Below are 19,207 nucleotides of genomic sequence, written 5' to 3' on the forward strand. Positions count from 1 at the left end.
TGTAAGAGCAAAGAGGCTAACAAAGCATATGAAGTGGATGAGTATATGGTGAGCAAGGGTGTCAAGCCAGATGAGGAAGAGTTGAGGGCTCTGCTTAGGTTAAGTATTGAAGTGGGCAGAGAGCCTGAAAACTTGAATGACATTCCAAGCTTTATAGGTATTGTAAAAAGCTCATAAAAAAGAGTAATCTGAAAATTGTCTAATCTTAACATTCAAATCTCCTATGGACATGGACACATGAAAATGATCTCTAAACTAATATTTCTTAAGAGACTTTCCCAAATTGAATAAAGCTCCTACATTAGAATAAGGAGATGCACTTAACTAAAAAAGCATGGCTATTCCAATATAATGAATGATTGATAAGTTTCAGGTGATGAGTACCATCTTTTAAAGATATTATAACATCAAAGCAAAGTTGTGCCAAGCTTATAAAATATTATAACATCAAAGCAAAGTTGTGCTAAAAATGAGGGAAAAAACTAAGAACACCTAAGGGAAAGATCTTAAAAAATATCCTTAATAATTACCCCATACATCGAAACAAAAAATTGATTTACAGAGAAAGGCTCAAAGGTGGATGGGCTTGTATCTTGAAAGATCTCTCATGTTTAGAGGTGAAGTGGGTTATGTTAGATTTGCATTCTATAAATACAGTTAAACACTCAAAGACACATTTACACAAACAACACAAAGACAACACATTTACACAAACAACACTAAACATCAAAAACCCTAATCACAAACCGTATTCAAATTCCCAACATAGTTTTCCACAATAATCAGAAGCCATATATCAAACATATTATATTGTTCTAAATTTTATCAATATTCAAAATTATTGTGATCTAAAATATACACACAAATCTTGGCAAAAAAAAACTCAAATCCTTTACAACAAAATCGATTCTACATAATAGATCGTAGATATGAAAATTTGAAAAATCGATTTGAAATTTTGAAAAAAATTTAATTCTTTTATAACACAATGGATTTTAAACAATAGATTTGGACAAGCTTCCATAAATAGATTTCACTTGTATAAATCGATTCTAAACAATAGATTTGGACAAGCTTCTATAAATATATTTAATGTAAATATAATGATCACATAAAACAATACAGCTACAACATAATATAGTCTAACCAATAGATTTGGACAAGCTTACATAAATAGATTCCATTTAAATATGATGATCACAAAAAATAATATAGCTACAACACAATATAATCTAAAAGAAAAAGAATAGAAAAATCCTAGACATACCTTGTGCTTCAGTAGGAAGAGACGAAAGCTTTTAGAAATGTGAATTAAAAATAATCAACCAATGCTATAAATAGGGAAAAAACAATTCTAAAGGATTCCATAATCAATGCTCACCAAGGACAAATGTTGACCTCAAAATAATTTGTAAGCCACAATTATAAAAAGAAATATCCCCTCGTATCTATTTTAACCAAACTTATGCAACACAACAATCATAAATGATACGAAAAGTCATCTCTAATTGCTTATCATGTTGTCTTGTTTTGTTTGTTTGTGTTGATATTTATGAAATAGAATACAACTGTAATCACAATCTATCAATGTTTGACAATATGCATCATTCTTATGATTATTATTATTATATTCTTAGTATTGATGTCTAAAATTTGGCCAAAAATAAAATAAAATTATTTTGAGTGCAAAAAAAATGAAAAATTTTCAAACTCATGACTGTAGCACACATAGGCCAATCAAATTATATAAAAACAAATTTCACTAAATTTGTAAAAATAAAAATAAAATGTCTATAATAGAAAAAATAAAACCAAACTAATTAGATCATTCATTCGCTTTTAATAAATGCATAAATTTCCTAGAGGAACCAATAATAATGATAAACTTAAGAACTTACTACTAACAATACTACCAAAAAACGCTTTTAACTTCAGAAATTCCCCCTCTTAATTACGACAAGGTAAAGCCTCCCCCTCCTTTTAAACCCAACACAAATCTAGCCCTTAAACACCTCCGACTTCCCGTCATTTCCCAATTGAATTTTTCCGTCATTTCCCGTTCTTTCTGTTTTTAAAACGTATTTAACCATAGCGATATCCTTCGGACTCTTTTTCGTGTACATTTCTCTTCTCGTTAATCTTCAGTCACAATTCTCACATCGATTCTAAATATCTGCTGAAGCGAGTAATTATTATTTTTTAATCTGTCTATTGACGGTAAAATAAATAAACCAGGGTTTCTGATTTAGGGCACAGAGGGGAAAAAATGTCTCTCTGATGGAAGGATTAATGGCAGTACAAGTAGGGCGGAAAGAGTGGAGAATGGTGACGGAAAGCTCAGGTGGGCGGGGGGAGAACAATAACAATAGTAGTAATAGGGCTATTGTGGAGGGAATTAATGACAGCAGTAGCAGGAGGGGAGCAATTAGGTCCTCCAGAAGTAATAGTAATAGTGGAAGTGTTAACAGCAATATAAATCATAATAACAGTAGTAGTTGTAATGGAGCTTTTCATTCTGGGGGAAGTAGCGAGCATTCTAGTGACTCTGGTGAATCTGGGACGGCGAATTTGATGGTTGGTATCGGCAACTTGGCTTCTCCTAGGCAAAATATCAGCCCGCCCGAGGATTCTACAATTTATGAGGTATTGCTATATTTTATGCTCTTTCTGTTTCCATCTGCTTCCATTCAGGTTGCAATTTCAATCTCTGCGGACAGCCATTTTACAAGAGGTTATCTCTGGTTGAATTACTTTGGATTCTCACTTTATATTTTCATATTACTCAAGGTTGCATGTTTAATTCCCTGGATACTTATTTTTTTTCCTGTCACTGGCTTGAGGTCTCAGGTTCAACTCCCATGCACACACATTCTATAACAGGTTGTCATACGCTAATCTCCTTGGGCGCCTCTTTTTAATATTTCTTTTAGGTAGCGGGTTCATTGTTTATGGACAACCATTTTGTGTTTCGTGTAATAGGAGGCTATCGCTTGAATTCCCATAGACACATCCTTTTTGGGATTGCTTTGAAGGCGCATTTACATTCGCAAGCCTCGAAGACACAATTTATGTGTCATAAGTTCAGCTCATGCCCACTTTTATAGCTTCATTTTTCGTTGCTCATAGGTCACAATTTTACGTACCGAATTTTATTGGTTTGTTGTATTTTTTACTTTGAGGTGGCAACTTTTGGTAGTTTAATTAGGGTGCCTTAGGTCACAGATTCCAGTTTCCATGCATACCTTCCTTTTTTCTTTTATTTTTTTGCTTTAATCTCACCTGTTTAATTATGGCCATTTTTGGATTTTTTTAATGATATTACGCCCAAGGTATAATTATAATATCCATCTATTTTATTTATTTTCGGTTGCTATGAGGGCACAGTTTTTTATCACTATGGACCGCCATTATGAAGAACAGAAGTTCAGAGGTCTGGTTATCTTTGCTACACCTTTTATTTTGTTTTGTTTCTTCGATGTCACAGATTTGATTTCTATCCACATCTGTTTCAATTGGTCATAGCTTTAAGTTCAGGGATTTCCATCCTGTCTTTGTTTTGATGGTTTAAGGCAACTGATTAAGTCATGTTTTTTTTAATTGGTCATAGGTTTAAGCTCAGGGGTTTCCATCCTGTCTTTGTTTTGATGGTTCAAGGCAACTGATTAAATCTTATTTCAGTTTCAAACCCTGTGGATACAGGTTTTATTCCCTCTCCTACTGCATATTTTCCAGCCGTTCATTGGATGTGACACTTTTCGCTCTATTCTACAACTCGTAATGTATTCTTCTACTTCATACCCTTTTGTAGCCATTTTAAAATTTTTTACTCAGAGTCAGAGGTTCAATCCCCATAGGTGTACATTTGCATAGGAGATAAAAAATCCAATATCTATGGATGCCTGCCGTGTACTGTTTTGTTTCTTTAAGATCACATACTGAATCCATGTGGACAAATATTTTGTGTCTTTCGTTGAATTAGCTGAGGCTAGAGGATTAATCCCTTTGGATGTATATTTTGTAATAGGGGTCAGGTGTTTAAAGCTTATATCCTCACGGACACCTATTTTGTATCATATGAGATCAAAGTCTTAGTTCCTAGGACAACTATTTTGTGTTCTATCATTTCATAATAGGAGGTCGTGGTTCTAATCACAATGGACAGCTGTTGTGTCGTTTGTCTTTTGCTATTAACTTATTTTGGTTCTTTGAGGTCAGAAGCTCAGTCCATGCTGTTGTTCTATCAGGATCTCGCAGGTTTCATTCTTGTAAATTCCAGTGCCTTATAATATTTTTCAGCCTGAAGTTGTATATAATAGATTCTCCTCTTTTCCATCACGCTATTTTTGATATCATGTAAATTTAAAAAAAAAAAAAAATTGTTACCTTGGAGTCACAGGTTCAAATTTCAATCCCATATTATTATTTCATGATCATCCATATAGTGGTCATTTGTTGTTCTTTCACACTTTTGCTGCTTTTAACTCACAGTTTGAGCTCCTTTATACCTCCATTTTGTGATGTTGTATAAGAGGTCATGATATTTCAGTTAATGGTGTGAAACTTTTTGGTTTATTTTGGAAGTTACTTTTGTTCACATTTTTGACATCCATGAAACCTGTGATCCGAACTCTTCTAATACGATGTTGAGGTTTGATTCACATTATGTGCACTCATTTTTTTATGTTCACACCTTTTATTGGATATAGCAGATTTTACATTTTGCACGCATTCGTGATAGTTGAAAACATGCACACCTTGGATTTGATAATGGCAGCATTTCTGTATTATTACTCTATGTGCTTGAAATTTATAATAACATAACCGCTACACTATTATTTCTTGTTATCTAGGCATCCAGTTCATTAGTTCGTCCCCAAGGCTATCATCATGGAGATCATAGATTTTGGCCCCTTTTAGTCAACAGCTGTCAGGGTTGAATTCTATAAGTTGCAATATTCTGACATAATTTTTTTTTTTTTTGGCTACATCCTTTCATGCATAGAAGTCACAGATTTAATCTCCGCGGATGCATGTTATGTTCTTTTTATAATAAGGGTTATGGGGTTCAATTAGCTTATTCTGTGATTTTATTTATTTTTTGAAATAGTACATTGCATATTCCGCATGGAGACCCAGTTTTGTGCTTTTATAAACATGGCAGCAGTTTCAACCAGGGATCCACTGACTCCTATATAATATATATTATAGAAACTCCTGTGTTCATTTGTTACAGAAACCTTTGTTTATTATTAGTAGTGGATCAATCCCTGTGGGACACTCACTTTGTATCTTTTGTTACATTATGATCAAGGCTACAGGTCTAATTTTAATCAGGAATCCTTTTTATGGAGTTATGTTGAAAGTACTGGTTGAATCCATACAGACACCCATGTTCTGGTTTCAGTTATAGATCACAGGTTCAATCCCCAGGATGCTCATTTTGTTGTTATTTTTGCACTTTGTAGGTCACATATGCTCCAACCTTTTTTTTACAATAGGTCACTTGTTCAACCCTCAGGGCACCCATTTAGCATCTTTGGTTTTCAAAGTAGGTATTATACCAATTTCCGTGGACAGTACCCACTTTCTACTCTTTTTTGTCAGTTGATGTTTCAACCATTTTGTTACTTTGAGATTTCATTTTCAATGTTCCAAGTAGGGACCACAAGTTCAGCTCCTGCAACATCCGTTGATCTTTGAATGTTTTCCTTGTTTTAAGTGACACATTGTTTTCTTTATTAACGCTGTACTAAATATGCTCTTTTATTTTATTTGTTTTGATTATTTTGAGCAACAATTAGTGCTAATGATTGACAAGTCTGTGAGAAATCTGAGTGGCTTTGTAGCATGTGGCACATTGTTTTCTTTATTAACACTGTATTTAATATGCTCTTTTATTTTATTTGTTTTTATTATTTCGAGCAACAATTGTTGCTAATGATTGAGAAATCTGAGGGTCTTTGTAGCACTTACTTCCCATTCTCATCTATATGCCACAACCAGCTTGGAAGCTTCATGTTTTTCTTTGCAACTTGAGAGTTCATGTTAAGAATAGGCAAAGTATATTCAAATAGTTTGCTGACATAGATTATTGTTAGCAATAAGGAATAGTCATAAACAGGATTGAAGAAATCGAGTGTTTTGTATTACCTGCATGGTACAAGTTTGTTCTTAGTCTTGTGTTTGGACTACTTGTAAATTTTGCATATAACTTTAATAGTCAAATATTAATTATTAGTTTTGTCAACATTGTAAATTTTTCTGATCCCTTGCTTGATTCCTGATTTGGTATATTTATAGATAAAGCATGTGCAGCAGGCGAATATACAGCTGGATAATGATTTAGGCTCCATCTCCATTGAATCTGGTCTGAGCAGTACTGAGGACTCCATGCAACAGCGCTTGCATGAAATTGTAAGGCAAAGAGAACAGTTGCAACGCATGGAGATAGATATTAGGGCACAATTTATTGCTCGGGCAGATGTGATTCGTATCCAAACTGAATTTGATGAGCAGACAAAACAGCATGCCAGCATTGTTACTAGTCTTCAGGTGCTCTCATAAATTATTCGTTGTTCTATTTTATGTGGCTTCCACTTAAGCTTTATTCCCTATTCTTCTGTTTACCTCTATTTTGTATTCTATGTTTAGTTTCTATTTCTTAGACTTGAGTTACATTTATGTTCAAGCAAATCTTTGGTCCATTACTATCACGAGAAGGGATTCTGTGAATGCTCTATGTTCACATTTAGATGCTAGTATTGTGGTTTATCATTCATGTGAATAGTCATGTAATAAATTATTGTCGGAAAGATACTTGTTTTATCATTTCTTTTTTTCCTAATATTGATGTAGTAATTAAGGGCAGTCTTTATTTTGAGATGTACTGTTACTCTAGATTATCTTTTTTAAGATTGTAAATAGTTCTTTCAATGGCTTTGGATATTCACTTGTTGGTTTTCGTTTGATTGCTGTCTAGAATAGTATTTACTGTAACATCTTGCTTAATTATGTTGAAAAGAGGATAACTTTCTCAAATTGTATTGGTTTTTAATGCCATGTTTATTTCATTGCATGCATTTAACATTGTAGCATTAACTCACCCATGAAGCCTAAAGACAAACTGTGTTAAAAAAATGAAGTCAGAAGTATGGTCTACAGACTCCTATTGAAATATTTGCAGATGTCATTTCATCTATAGCATGAGTACTGTGACTTTTGAATCATTAGTGCTGCCATTAGTAGTGGAACTTACAATGTGCTTTGCTCTTTTTAATGATGTTACTGACCTTCACGAGCTGTTTAGTTTTAAAATTACGTTGCTCACATTGTGTAATTTCAAAGTAACATGTCAAAAAAAAAATCATAATTTGCAAACTTTAGAACTGCTATCACCAAACTAATCTAAAAAACAAATTATAAACCTGTAGGCACAATTCTGAAGTGAATCAGGCGAAGTTACTAGTAGCCTATGGACATAATTTTTTAATGGTGAAAAAATTGCTCAGCATCTTTGAATGTCCAGAAAGACTTATTGCACATTTTGTTGCATAAAAAAGTAAAATGGATGCTTTATTTTTTTTATGAGACTAAAATAGTGTGGTTCAAGAGAAATAACACTAATCTGAAAATAATGTATGATAACTTGACAAGATTTTCATCCTCCTTAAGTGTACTTTTCCGTTTATATTGTAGATTTATTTCATCTGTTTTGAGAAGTTATAATTATAGGATATGTACCTTCTATTACAGTAAAGTCATTTTTATGTATTTGTACCTTTAATGTGTTACAGGAGCAACTGTAATTTGTGTTATTTTTTGCTACTGTTAAGATAAATCTGTATATATTTCATTATATTGGTTAAAAGGAAGAGTTTCTTAATTTATCTCTTTTAATTTATGTTTTTATTTTAACTACCAGTGTGCATGTGGATCTTGTGTGTCTTTCTGATGTAATTTACAAGTAACAAAATATGGATCATTAACAGGAGCAACTAGAACAGAAGGACCATCATATGCGTGAATTGGAGCAACAGTTAGAAGAAAGACAGAGACAACTTCATGTGAACCAGATAGAGATCAATGAAGCAGTGAGTCAGGTTTTCCACATTTCATTTGTTAAAGCTCATATTTGTTACCATTATCCAATTCCTAAACAATAACATGCACTCAATTTTCTTCTTTGGTTTGTTCTTTTCTAGGTATGGGCTAAAGATGGCCTTCTTAGAGAGCAGAATAATGAATTAGCTACCTTACGGTATGGATATAGAAATGAGTCTGCCTATGTAGAGCATGTTCACCTCATTGTGTAAATTCGGTGGTTTAAATGTATTCTGAAATCTTTCAAGACACGGTTAATGGACTTGATATGTATATTTTGCTAAGTGATGTACACATGATACGTTGATGCTATGTGATAAGTACCATTTCGAGCATCATAACATTTTGGTGCTAACAGCTGTAAATCATAATGACTAGATTCATCATTTTTTGGACTTCAGAAGGGAATATGAGACAGCACTATCTGAGCAGAAAGCAACAGCTACACAGTTGGAATCTGAGAGAACACAACATCTTACAGAGTTACAGGATTTGAAGGAACAGCTTCACGAAAAGGAAAGAGAAATCCATGAATTGGATGAGCAGGTATTGCACATAAGTGTTTTTGAATGGGTTGTTCCGCTACCAATCTGCTTTTATTACCACTTCAATTTATTAGCATGCCAATGTAGTATAGTAAGGCTTCCATGTCCCCACCAAAATGAGGAGTTGCAGAAGTCTTAATTACATAAAGTTGCAGCCCTTAAACTTTATTCCAACAGCTTTTTTATATAAGAAAGTAATTTAATATATGTTTAAGGAGTCAAATGATCATTAAATTAAATTAAGAAAACAGTTTAAGACAGCAATTTCCTAGAATAAAGATAGTGAAGAGACATGGCTTCTATCTTATATTAGAAGATATAAAGGGAGAATAATTCGTTTGAAATAGGGGATGGAAGAAGAGATCAAAAGCATTCAATCAGATAGGAGATTTACAGTCCCGTATTTAATAGAACTATGACAGCAGATTTGTATACTGCTCAAGCATTTGCATGATTCAAATATATTGAACTCTGATTGTGCAGACTTGATTATCTTTGCTTCCATTTGATAAGAAGTAGGAACATATGCAGATGTTCTATTACTTCCAATATGTGCATAGTTAAGTTGGCGTGCAGAATGATGATGGGGATTCCCTTGAGATCTACAACCGTTAAGCCATCCATTATGGAGGGGGGATATGGTCATGCAAGTAATGCAAGCATAAGGTCCATTTTAAGTAGTGGTGACCTGAGAGGTTCTGGGAGGCCGAATGGCGGGTGTCTATCTGTGATCCTGGACTTGATGGACAGGCTCAAGACACCTTGTGTGATCGCACATGGTACTCCGTGATGTGAATGGGTTATGGGGGAAGATCCTAAGAGAATCCTCCTTTTAGTATTAATTTAGTGATGTTAAGGATTCATTTATAGCATTGTACAATTATCATATATTTGTTCAACATTTATAATAATGACTAATCTGATTGAAGGCTCTGATTCCAGATATATGTTGACAATCTATGTTCTTAAACATGGTCGATAACTTACTTGGAAATTCTTGGGCAACTTAAGTGATAAAAGGAGAGATACATAGACAGATTCTACAAGTGCATTACAATAATTCAGTATCAAGAGTGGAAGCATTAAGGAAGTATGAGAATACGGGTAGTTTTGTAAACATTACAGAACAAATAAGATGAAATGAAACTATAAACGCTACCTGTATAAATACTAAAATGTCTAAACAGACTGCTAAATTATGGGACATTTAATTAACTTAGAGAATTCAACATTTGGCTTCTCCATTCAGGTGATTTATCACTTCTTAACTCATTTGCATAGCAATGTAGCTGCAGAAAGGTTTTGACACGAGCCGTCCAGTAATTGGTTATTAGGAGTTGCTGAATCACGATGGTTTTGGGACTTGGTAGTTGTATAACCAATACCGAAATAAATACGCCTTCTAATAATTTGTTATTAGGATTTGCTGAATCATGAAGGTTTTAGAACTTGGTAGTTGTATAACCAATACCTAAATAAATACAATGAAAATAAAATACTGCATATAGGCAGGTTGTAATGTATCCTACTAGGGACATGCTTAAGTTGCTCAACAATTCTAGATTAAAATTTGAATTGCACTTTCTTAATGCTCCTGTAATGTCCCCTATTAGGTAGTCTAGAGAAAAATCTTTCACAAATATGAGAAAGAATAAAAATGCCTTTCTTTTCCCCTCTATAGTTTATATACAAATATAAATATATAGATTTTTGGGACTGCAATTACTGGACTCGCTAATTGCTATTTTCTCTGTATTTAGTTTTGCACCATAATTTTTGACTATGGTTCGATGATTTCCCATTAGCGGTGACTATTTCTTTGCTTCATGTCTCACTCAAATCGATAATTCAATATATATGTTGCTGTCTTGAATTGTTATCAATTGCAATATTCAATTTGTTGAAGTGTTGTCTTAACTGTTGACTTGGCTGTTTTAACACCAGTTGTTGGTTGGATGATTAATGTGGCTTGTCGTCTCCGTTATGTGATGCTTTGTCAGATATAGCTGCCATCTCTAAACAGATACAGTTCTTTTCAAAACTCTGGCATGGTGTAAAGCGCTTGATTGCTGCAAGTATGGTATAAAGTTTGTGGCGCTGGTTCCCATATTGATGATGATTATTCTCCCTTCATACTCTATCCAGTTATGTCTGTTCTGTCAGCTATGCATGATTCTTTCTGATTATATGATGGGTGCTGAGTGTATTCATTTCTGCCTTATGTAGATTTTGGAAGAAGACTATGAGTTTGAACCTGAAACTGGTGTCTTTTCCAACTGTCGTCTCATGTGTCTTTTTATTCATATTGTGGTCATCTGTTAGCAATTTCCTTGTCAAATGTCGAGTAGTTGTCTAATCACACATCGATGGCTTGATTGGTGAAGAGGATTCCCATCACTCATGTCTGAATTAAGTCATAGAATTATTAATTATTAATATCATTATCTTGAGAAACTCGACTGCTAAAGACATTTTCTGATGGGGCCACTGTGGATGGGGAGAGATTTAATAATGAAATTGGCTAAGATTTAATATAGTTTATTGTTAAATATTAATAGTCAATCATATTAGCTTCATTACTTACTATATATATATATATATTTTGATAGGTAATGGGCCAGAGCCTAGATTATTTATTATTTATTGAGATTAATTATTATTATGTGTTAAGCTTGAGTAGATTTGAACCCAAGACCTCCTAGATAAGAGGCTCACAATTTATTGTTGTGTTGCAGGCTCTTGCCTATGCACAAATATATATTATATTATAATATGTTGTAGTCTATTTGCTCATAAATTGAAGTCATTTATTTATTTTAATATTTAATATTTTTTATTAATTCTTAATTATCTTGTAGTTATCAAGTATATAATATTATAATATAATAATAGATCATAATTATATAACTATTTATGTTTTGACTTGTGGAAATTATCTCCTACTTATCTATTTATGTTTTGTTTATCATTAATCAATATAATATTATTTAATCAATATAATATTATTTAGTTCTTTTTTTTTGTCATAGCTTAATATTATAAATCATTTATTAAATTCTTTTCAAGAGGGGACATTACAGTCCACCCTCTCGAAAATTGCCTGTCCTCAAGCAATGCAAGCTTCTAAGTAAATTTGAAGTTAGGACTGCATATAGCTATAAATTTAAGAAATCTAAAGGAGATTTAATTTAAAATACTAAGAATAATTCAAAGATCAAACTTATCTTGGTTTCTTATAGCATTTTCTTTTCCCTTGATAAGTGTTGCTTGACTCTTATGATTAAGCCTTGGAGATATAGAATCTCAAGAATGCCCTCTGCCAATAATGGCAACAATCTCCAAGAATGCCCTCTGCCAAGAATGGTGACATTCTTCAAGAATATCGTTTGCTACGATTGGTGAAGCTCACTAAGAACACCCTTTGCCAAGAATGTTAGCGCTCACTAGGAATGCCTTCTACCAATAATGGTGGTGCTCACTAAGAAAACTGTCCACTAAGCATGGTGACATTCATTAAGAACGCACGCTTATCAAGAACATCCTCTGCCAAGAGTGGTGATGCTCACCAAGAGTGCCCTCTACCAAGCATGGCGATGTTCACTAAGAACACCCTTTGAGGCTGACATTCACCAATAATGCCCTCTATGGCTGACATTGATAAGAATGCCCTCTATGGTTGACATTCAAGAACTTCCTCTATAGCCGACATTCACAAGATTGTCCTCTGTGGCTAACATTCAAGAATGCCCTCTATGGCTGACGCTTACCATTAATGCCCTCTGTGACGGATATTAAAAAATGCTTTCTGCAAAAAAATATCTTGGATCTTAGGATTCCCTTTAGGAATCTCGACATTCATCACGAATGCCCTCTTTTAAGTTGTGTACATAACTCATGCTTATTTTATCACATAATTTTATGCCCCCCATAAAATTATAGGCCATACCTAAAAATTATAGGGCCAGGCTAGGGATCTACCCCCATTGTTTCTATAGGCTACAATAATATGCGCCCATAAAATTATAGGGGCAAGCACGCCTTTCAATATATAGGGGGGTAGGGCCCCCTTGCGTGCACGGTGCATGCACAGGGAGGCCTATTATTATTATTGGGGCCCAGAGATATAAAAAAAGATTAGGAGGGAACCCTACCATTCTATAGGCAAAATATTGGTGACGTCTGCTGATCGTATTGAACAACCGTTGTAGAATCATATCATCCTTAAATGATCTCAATATGTTCCTTATGATTTCATTCTTTAGTATTGCTCTGAATATATATCGCTGCAATTATATGTATCTTCTTTTCTGGAATTGAAACATAATGGTTATTTCTTTAGTCATCTCTTATTTGATGATTCCATAGTTATCTTTTAAGTTTTAACCTATAGGATGGCAAAACCTGGCTCTGATACCATTGTAATGCCCCCTCCAAGGGACATGCTTAAGTTACTCAACAATTCTTGATCAAAATTTGAATTGCACTTTCTCCATACTCTGTAACGTCCTCTATTAGGTAGTCTAGACTATTAGGATGATGCTCTTATGATTTCAGTGTACCATAGTCTTGTTTTTCTATTAAAACCTTTACTCTCAACAATTATTTTGATATTTGGTTTCAATTAAACGAACACTATCTTAAATATTAACCTATAGGTCTCTTAATATGTAGTATGGAGAGATTAGCTTATACCAATATATAAGTTTTCGTGAGGTATATGTGAATGATGTTTCATTATGTGGAAACAATAGTCAAATCTGTAGTATTTTATCCTTGTGGCCTTTCGATTGATTATTCATTAATGTAATGCACCACTATTTTGTATCCATTGACTAACATAAGGATTTCAATTACATGTCCTCTCCAAGTAGCATAATCTTCTCTATTATGCAATTGCTGATGTGTTCATCATTCCTTATATCGGACGTTGATTATTATGGGTTTTTACTAATCATCGAACAAATAACAATATGGTTAGTTTCCTATCAACATTTTAAGACATTTGAGTTTCTCTACATAGCTTATCTTTATTAATCTTTGACCTCCATATTCATTTCCGTTCTCTCAATATTCCAAGTCAAGTGGTAGGATAGGTCCCCTTTGCTTAATATGTCTACAAAATAACTGAGATCCCTAAATGGTTGCTAGAGTTCTTGTTCAGACATATCCTATGGTTATTGAATGTCAATATAAATTTGTGTTTGCAAAGCCGACAAATCACGACTCGTAAAGAGAAAAATCTTCCACACATATGAGAAAGAATAAAAGTGCCTTTTTATTCCCATCCATAGTTTATATATAAATATAAATATATAGATTTTTGTGAATGTAATTATTGGACTCTGTAATCGCTAATTTTTCTGTATTTGGTTTTGCACCAGAATTGTTGACTATGGTTCGATAATTTCCAATTAGTGGCGACAATTTCGTTGTTTCATGTCTCCTTCAAATTGATAGTGCAATATATACGTCGTCTTGAATTGTTATCAGTCGCCATATTCAATTTGCTGAAGTGTTGTGTTAGCTGTTGACTTGGATGTTTTATCACGAACTATAGGTTGGACGATTATCTTGGCTTGTTGTCTCTATTTATGTGATACTTCATTAGATATAGCTGCCATCATTAAACAGATACCAACTCTTGTCCAAACTTTGGCATGGTGTGAAGCACTTGATTGCTGCAATTATGGTATAAAGTTTGTGGCATTGGCTCCCCTATTGATGATGATTATTCTTCCTTCATACTCTATCGAGTTATGTCTGTTCTGTCAGCATTGTATGATTCTTTCTGATTATATGTTGGGTGTTGAGTGTATTCATTTTTGCCTTATATAGAATTTGGAAGAAGACTGAGTTTGGACCCGAAAGTGGTGTCTTTTCCAACTGTTGTCTCATGTGCTTCATTATTCATATTGTGGCCATCTGATTGCAATTTCTTGGTTGAATGTCGAGTAGGAGTCTAATCATATATCAAAGGTTTGATTGGTGAACAAGATTCCCATCTCTCATGTCCAAATTAAGTCATATAAATATTAATTATTAATATCATAATCTAGAGAAACTCAACTATTAAAGACATTTGCTGACGGGACCCTTGTGGACGGGGAGAGATTTAATTTTGTTATTGGCTAAGATTTAATATAGTTTATTATATATTAATTGTCACTCATACTAGCTTCATTATATGACCATATCTATGCGCGCACACACACACACACATATAATATTTTTAATATAGTAATTTATATTATAATGTATTGTAGCCTATTTGCTCATTAATTGAAGTTATTTATTATTTATCTTGTAATTATCAAGTGTATAATATTATAATATAATTATAGATTATAGTTATATTATTATTTATTTTATTTAGATTATAGTTATATTATTATTTATTTTATTTAGATTATAATTATATTATTATTTATTTTAATTTTTATCAGTAATCAATATAATATTATTTAATTATTTTTTTGTCATAGCTTAATATTATGAATTATTTATTAAATTCTCGGGGAGGGGGCATTACATAGGTCAAATCTATACTTTGTGGAACCCTTTTGTTTCCAATTACATTGCTTCTCTCAAAATATGAGACCAAAATTTGGTATCCTTGTGGGTCTTAGAACATCCAACAGTCATAGGAAACTATATACTTCTTTATGTGAAGCCATAACAATGATGAGTGGGAAATGTCCAATGCTCATCCACCTACAGATGGTGATTCATGAGCCATGTGGCAACCATGTAATTCCCATTTAGAGTTAAGAGTGGCTGGAGTAAGGGAGTATGAGAATGGGTTTAGTTGTCTGCACACCATAGGATAAATAGTGTCACTATAAAGACCTATTTTTAAGACATCAAATGTCAAAACAACTCTCCAAATTGTTTGATATTCCAATTGAAACAGAGAACAGTGATATGAGTGCTTGATTAGAAACCAAAATTAGCCACCTATACGTACTGAAGTAATAAGCCCAAAGAATGCATAGCCTACCAAATGATTAATCAAATGTCAAAATTAGGAATGAATAATAATAAAAGACCTAACTAAAAATATGGGAATAATAGTGATGAAGATGAGAGGTGGGAAATGTAATGCAAAGGCGAGGGAAGGAAGCAGGCAGGAACCTTGGGGCTGAGGATGGGTGAGCTCGCTTGTCGGTGAATGGGTGTTGAAGATGAATAGTTGATGTTGCAGTCAACATAACAACAAAGAGGATTGCAATCAACTAAACAACCATATAAGGTCACTTATAGACATAAACGAGGATGGATTTGAATACTAGCATTTGATGGGGGTGTGGAAATTTCTTAATATGGTTTTGGTCTTTTACATGAGTATTTGTGCAATTTTAGTTTAAATATAACATCAACCAAACCAAAAAAAATGATGAATTGAATTTCTTTGTAAATTAGTAGAATGTACGCTTGATAGCTAATGAAATTTCATTAGCTGATTTTGTAAATGGCCAAGTGCAACGATCTTTTATCCATGTATAGACAAATTTCAAGATGGCGAGAAATATGTGTTTTATAGTTTCTAAGTTGCTAGATCAGGTTCTAGTTTGGATTTGGGTTCAATTTTTTTTTGGGTAGGTTCAAATTCGTTTGGGTTCGTTCATATAGAAACACACACACATATGTATTAATACATACACGTGTGTAGCAATAGATAAATTAATAGTCCACTATGCTAATGGTTAACCAACATAGCAAAATACACCATCATACATATTAATGTTTTAGTCCAAATAACATATAAATACCAAAAGTACACCATATCAATGTTTCAATTAAAAAATAATGACGCCAACAGTATCAACCAACCATCACTGCCAAATATCATTAAAATTGGTAAACATATCATGATTATCTAGTTGTGCTAAACTAGAAGCACAAACAATGCCATTGGCATGGGTGCTAGTGATGTTTAGCCTCGGGAACAACCTCAATATTACTAGATAGCTCATGATCATTATCATCAACTGCAAGTGCATTAAGACGAGCAATCAAATCATCCAACTCCATACCCTCTAGTTCAACATCCCAATACTTTGCCTCCATTTTTTTCTTAGTATTGTCTTTGTGTTAGATGCCTCATGTTTGAATGCACATAGAGTAGGTCCTCTACCTTCTTGGATTGTGGTCTATTGCATTTTATTAAGTGGATGAATGATATGTGGTCCAGTTCCTTTTAGATGAACTAGCAACCTGTCAAGATTTTCAATTTCAAAATTTGAGAGCAAAAGAGTTAAAGAGTTTTGAATAAAAAATTTAAAAATATAAATTCAATATTCATCAACAAAAATTTAGAAATTAGAATCTTAAGAACTTGTGATAAAATTTTGATGGCAAGAGGTTGTAGGTGTTGGTACATTTCTTTATGAAAGTACCACTTGTCACGAGCATCAACATTGTTCTAGTCTTTAAGAGCCTCAAACCACAATCATCAGTGCTTATGAAACTCATGAGTCCAACCCTCACTATAGGTTGTATGTGATTGGTATGTACTATATACTATAGAGTTTATGAAGGGCTGACTTCTATTGTGACCAACTTCAGGATCTCTGTATGGGGCAACTCTAGTGCTACTCTCTTTGAGGACTAACTAACTATAATACTTGGGCTCAATGCAAGGGAAATAAGATGCAAATGGGTAGCTATTTTGTTCTTTCTCCACCATGATTTTATGTAGTTCTTTGAAGAATGTTTCTTTAAGATCTTGCTCTTTCTCATTTATGATTTTTTTAATATCATCAATCATGGAATCTATGCCATTGTATACCTCACCCAAGCAAGGGTTATTAATGTTAGTGTATCAGATCATGCTCAATAAAGGGATCATGCTGAATAAAGGGTCAGTGAATGTCACAAGGTACACAAAACGATCCCACCAAGAGTCATCTAGTATCATTGCCTTAATGACAAATGCCTCTGTACTACTAGAGTGCCTCCATAGGCTCCAATTAGCATTGATTACCATTCTCAAAACAATAATGTTGGAGTCAAAATGGGTCTCAACAACCTATTTCAAATCACAACAATAATAAATAAAACTAAAAACAAATGCATTCTGCTAAATTAAAGTCTAGAACATCTTTAAATTTTAAATATTTTCTCATCTTCAAGAGGTCCAATCTCTAAAATTATCTTATGACATTTGGTATTCGTGACGAACATTTGGATCTCGTGGGCATCTTCATACATTTTTTTGATCCACTCAATTTTTTGCCATTTGTTTGCAGCATTAGGTTGAGTGACTGGACAGCAAAAGGTTTTCAAGAAACGTGTTTGAAGCACTTCTCAACCAATAACCCGATAATTCTACAAATTTTGGCATTGTTTGTTATAACTTGAGTGACATTTTGACGACCAACTTGTTCAATGGCTGGATGAGAATATTTGCAATGAATAGACCGCCCTTCTTTTCCCCTTCACCTTTACAATCCACTTCTCTCAAAAACATTGTACATCTTGTGGACACTACAATAACATCGACCAAAGGGCAATTTCTTGCATCTTTCCATCCAGTGGATACTATGGAGGCACCTGTTTTGATACATGAATCCTTAAGGGGCTTCAAGGAATTCTCTACATGTCTCACCTGCTTGTCCAATAAAGTGGTGCACACCTCATAACTTGGGCCCTTGAACCCCCTTGGAGCTTTAATAATTGATCTCACCAATTTTACCAATAGGGTGAGCAAACAACATTAAATGCCAATTCATTTTCATAGATGCATCTCGCTGTGTCTTGCCTGGCAATGTCTATAGCTTCATTGTGAAATGGCATTTCCAAGGGCCTATTTGCTCTCTTATTTGCCACTACTTCTCAAGGAACATGCAAGAATGGATTGCACTTTGTGGGTTGTCTAGTCGAAGTAGAAATTGAAGCCATAGAGCTAGAGGCCTTTGATGCTTTTTTACTTCTAGATCTTTGCAAAGGATGAGAAATTGGATTCCCAACTGCTTCATCTACTTATTTTTTGCCTTTAATATATTTTAGTCATAGTAACACGGGGATGTGCCCCTCTCCTTTTTGCCCCACGTCCCGGAGACTTCAACACATTGGGGACTTGGGGATTTCGTCCCCCTGTCCCTAGCGGCATTGCCAAATTCTGCCACCTCCACCGAGGATGGGTGACATCCTGGTGTTGACTATTTGCAGATTTGACTATTTATGTTTAATGTTCGATGTTCTATTCATGCAACGTTCAAGTATTCTCTGTCCCCTCGCCCCTAGCGGCGCCACCAGATTCCACCTCCACCAAGGATGGGTGACATCTCGGTGTTGACTATTTGCAGATTCGACTATTTATGTTTAATGTTTGATGTTCAAATTCAAAGCAATGTTCAAGTATTTACTCTTTTACATCTTTATATCTTATATTGCAATACATATTTTCATCACTAGCATTTTAAGTACCACATATATATATATACTCCCACTCCTGTCCCCCGCTGCCATTCCCATGCCGTCTCCCCACCATCCCCAAATTAATGCCCCTTTGTCCCCCCGTCTCGGAAACTTGCCCCCCCGTCCCCCACGGCGGTGTAACT

General features: G+C 34.0%; 1 protein-coding gene across 7 annotated transcripts in view; it reads left to right on the forward strand.

Annotated features, from left to right (window-relative positions):
- The first annotated feature begins 2,115 nt into the window (after nt 1-2,115).
- Nucleotides 2,116-19,207, forward strand: part of LOC149566422 (RNA polymerase II degradation factor) — a 56,545-nt gene continuing 39,453 nt past the window's right edge. For 2 of the 7 annotated variants that reach the window (XM_089819773.1, XM_089819777.1), the window contains exons 1-5: nt 2,116-2,643; nt 6,301-6,552; nt 7,989-8,099; nt 8,202-8,257; nt 8,502-8,646. In XM_089819773.1, coding sequence (XP_089675899.1) covers nt 2,278-2,643; nt 6,301-6,552; nt 7,989-8,099; nt 8,202-8,257; nt 8,502-8,646 — 930 coding nt within the window. In that variant the 5' untranslated portion in view covers nt 2,116-2,277. The remainder of the gene's footprint in view (nt 2,644-6,300; nt 6,553-7,988; nt 8,100-8,201; nt 8,258-8,501; nt 8,647-19,207) is intronic. The other 5 variants (XM_089819774.1, XM_089819778.1, XM_089819775.1 and 2 more) reach the window with 3 other exon arrangements.

Source organism: Cupressus sempervirens, chromosome 3 (genome assembly GCF_028749045.1).
Source record: "Cupressus sempervirens isolate cs-2001-9-10 chromosome 3, ASM2874904v1, whole genome shotgun sequence".
NCBI classification, from domain to species: domain Eukaryota; kingdom Viridiplantae; phylum Streptophyta; class Pinopsida; order Cupressales; family Cupressaceae; genus Cupressus; species Cupressus sempervirens.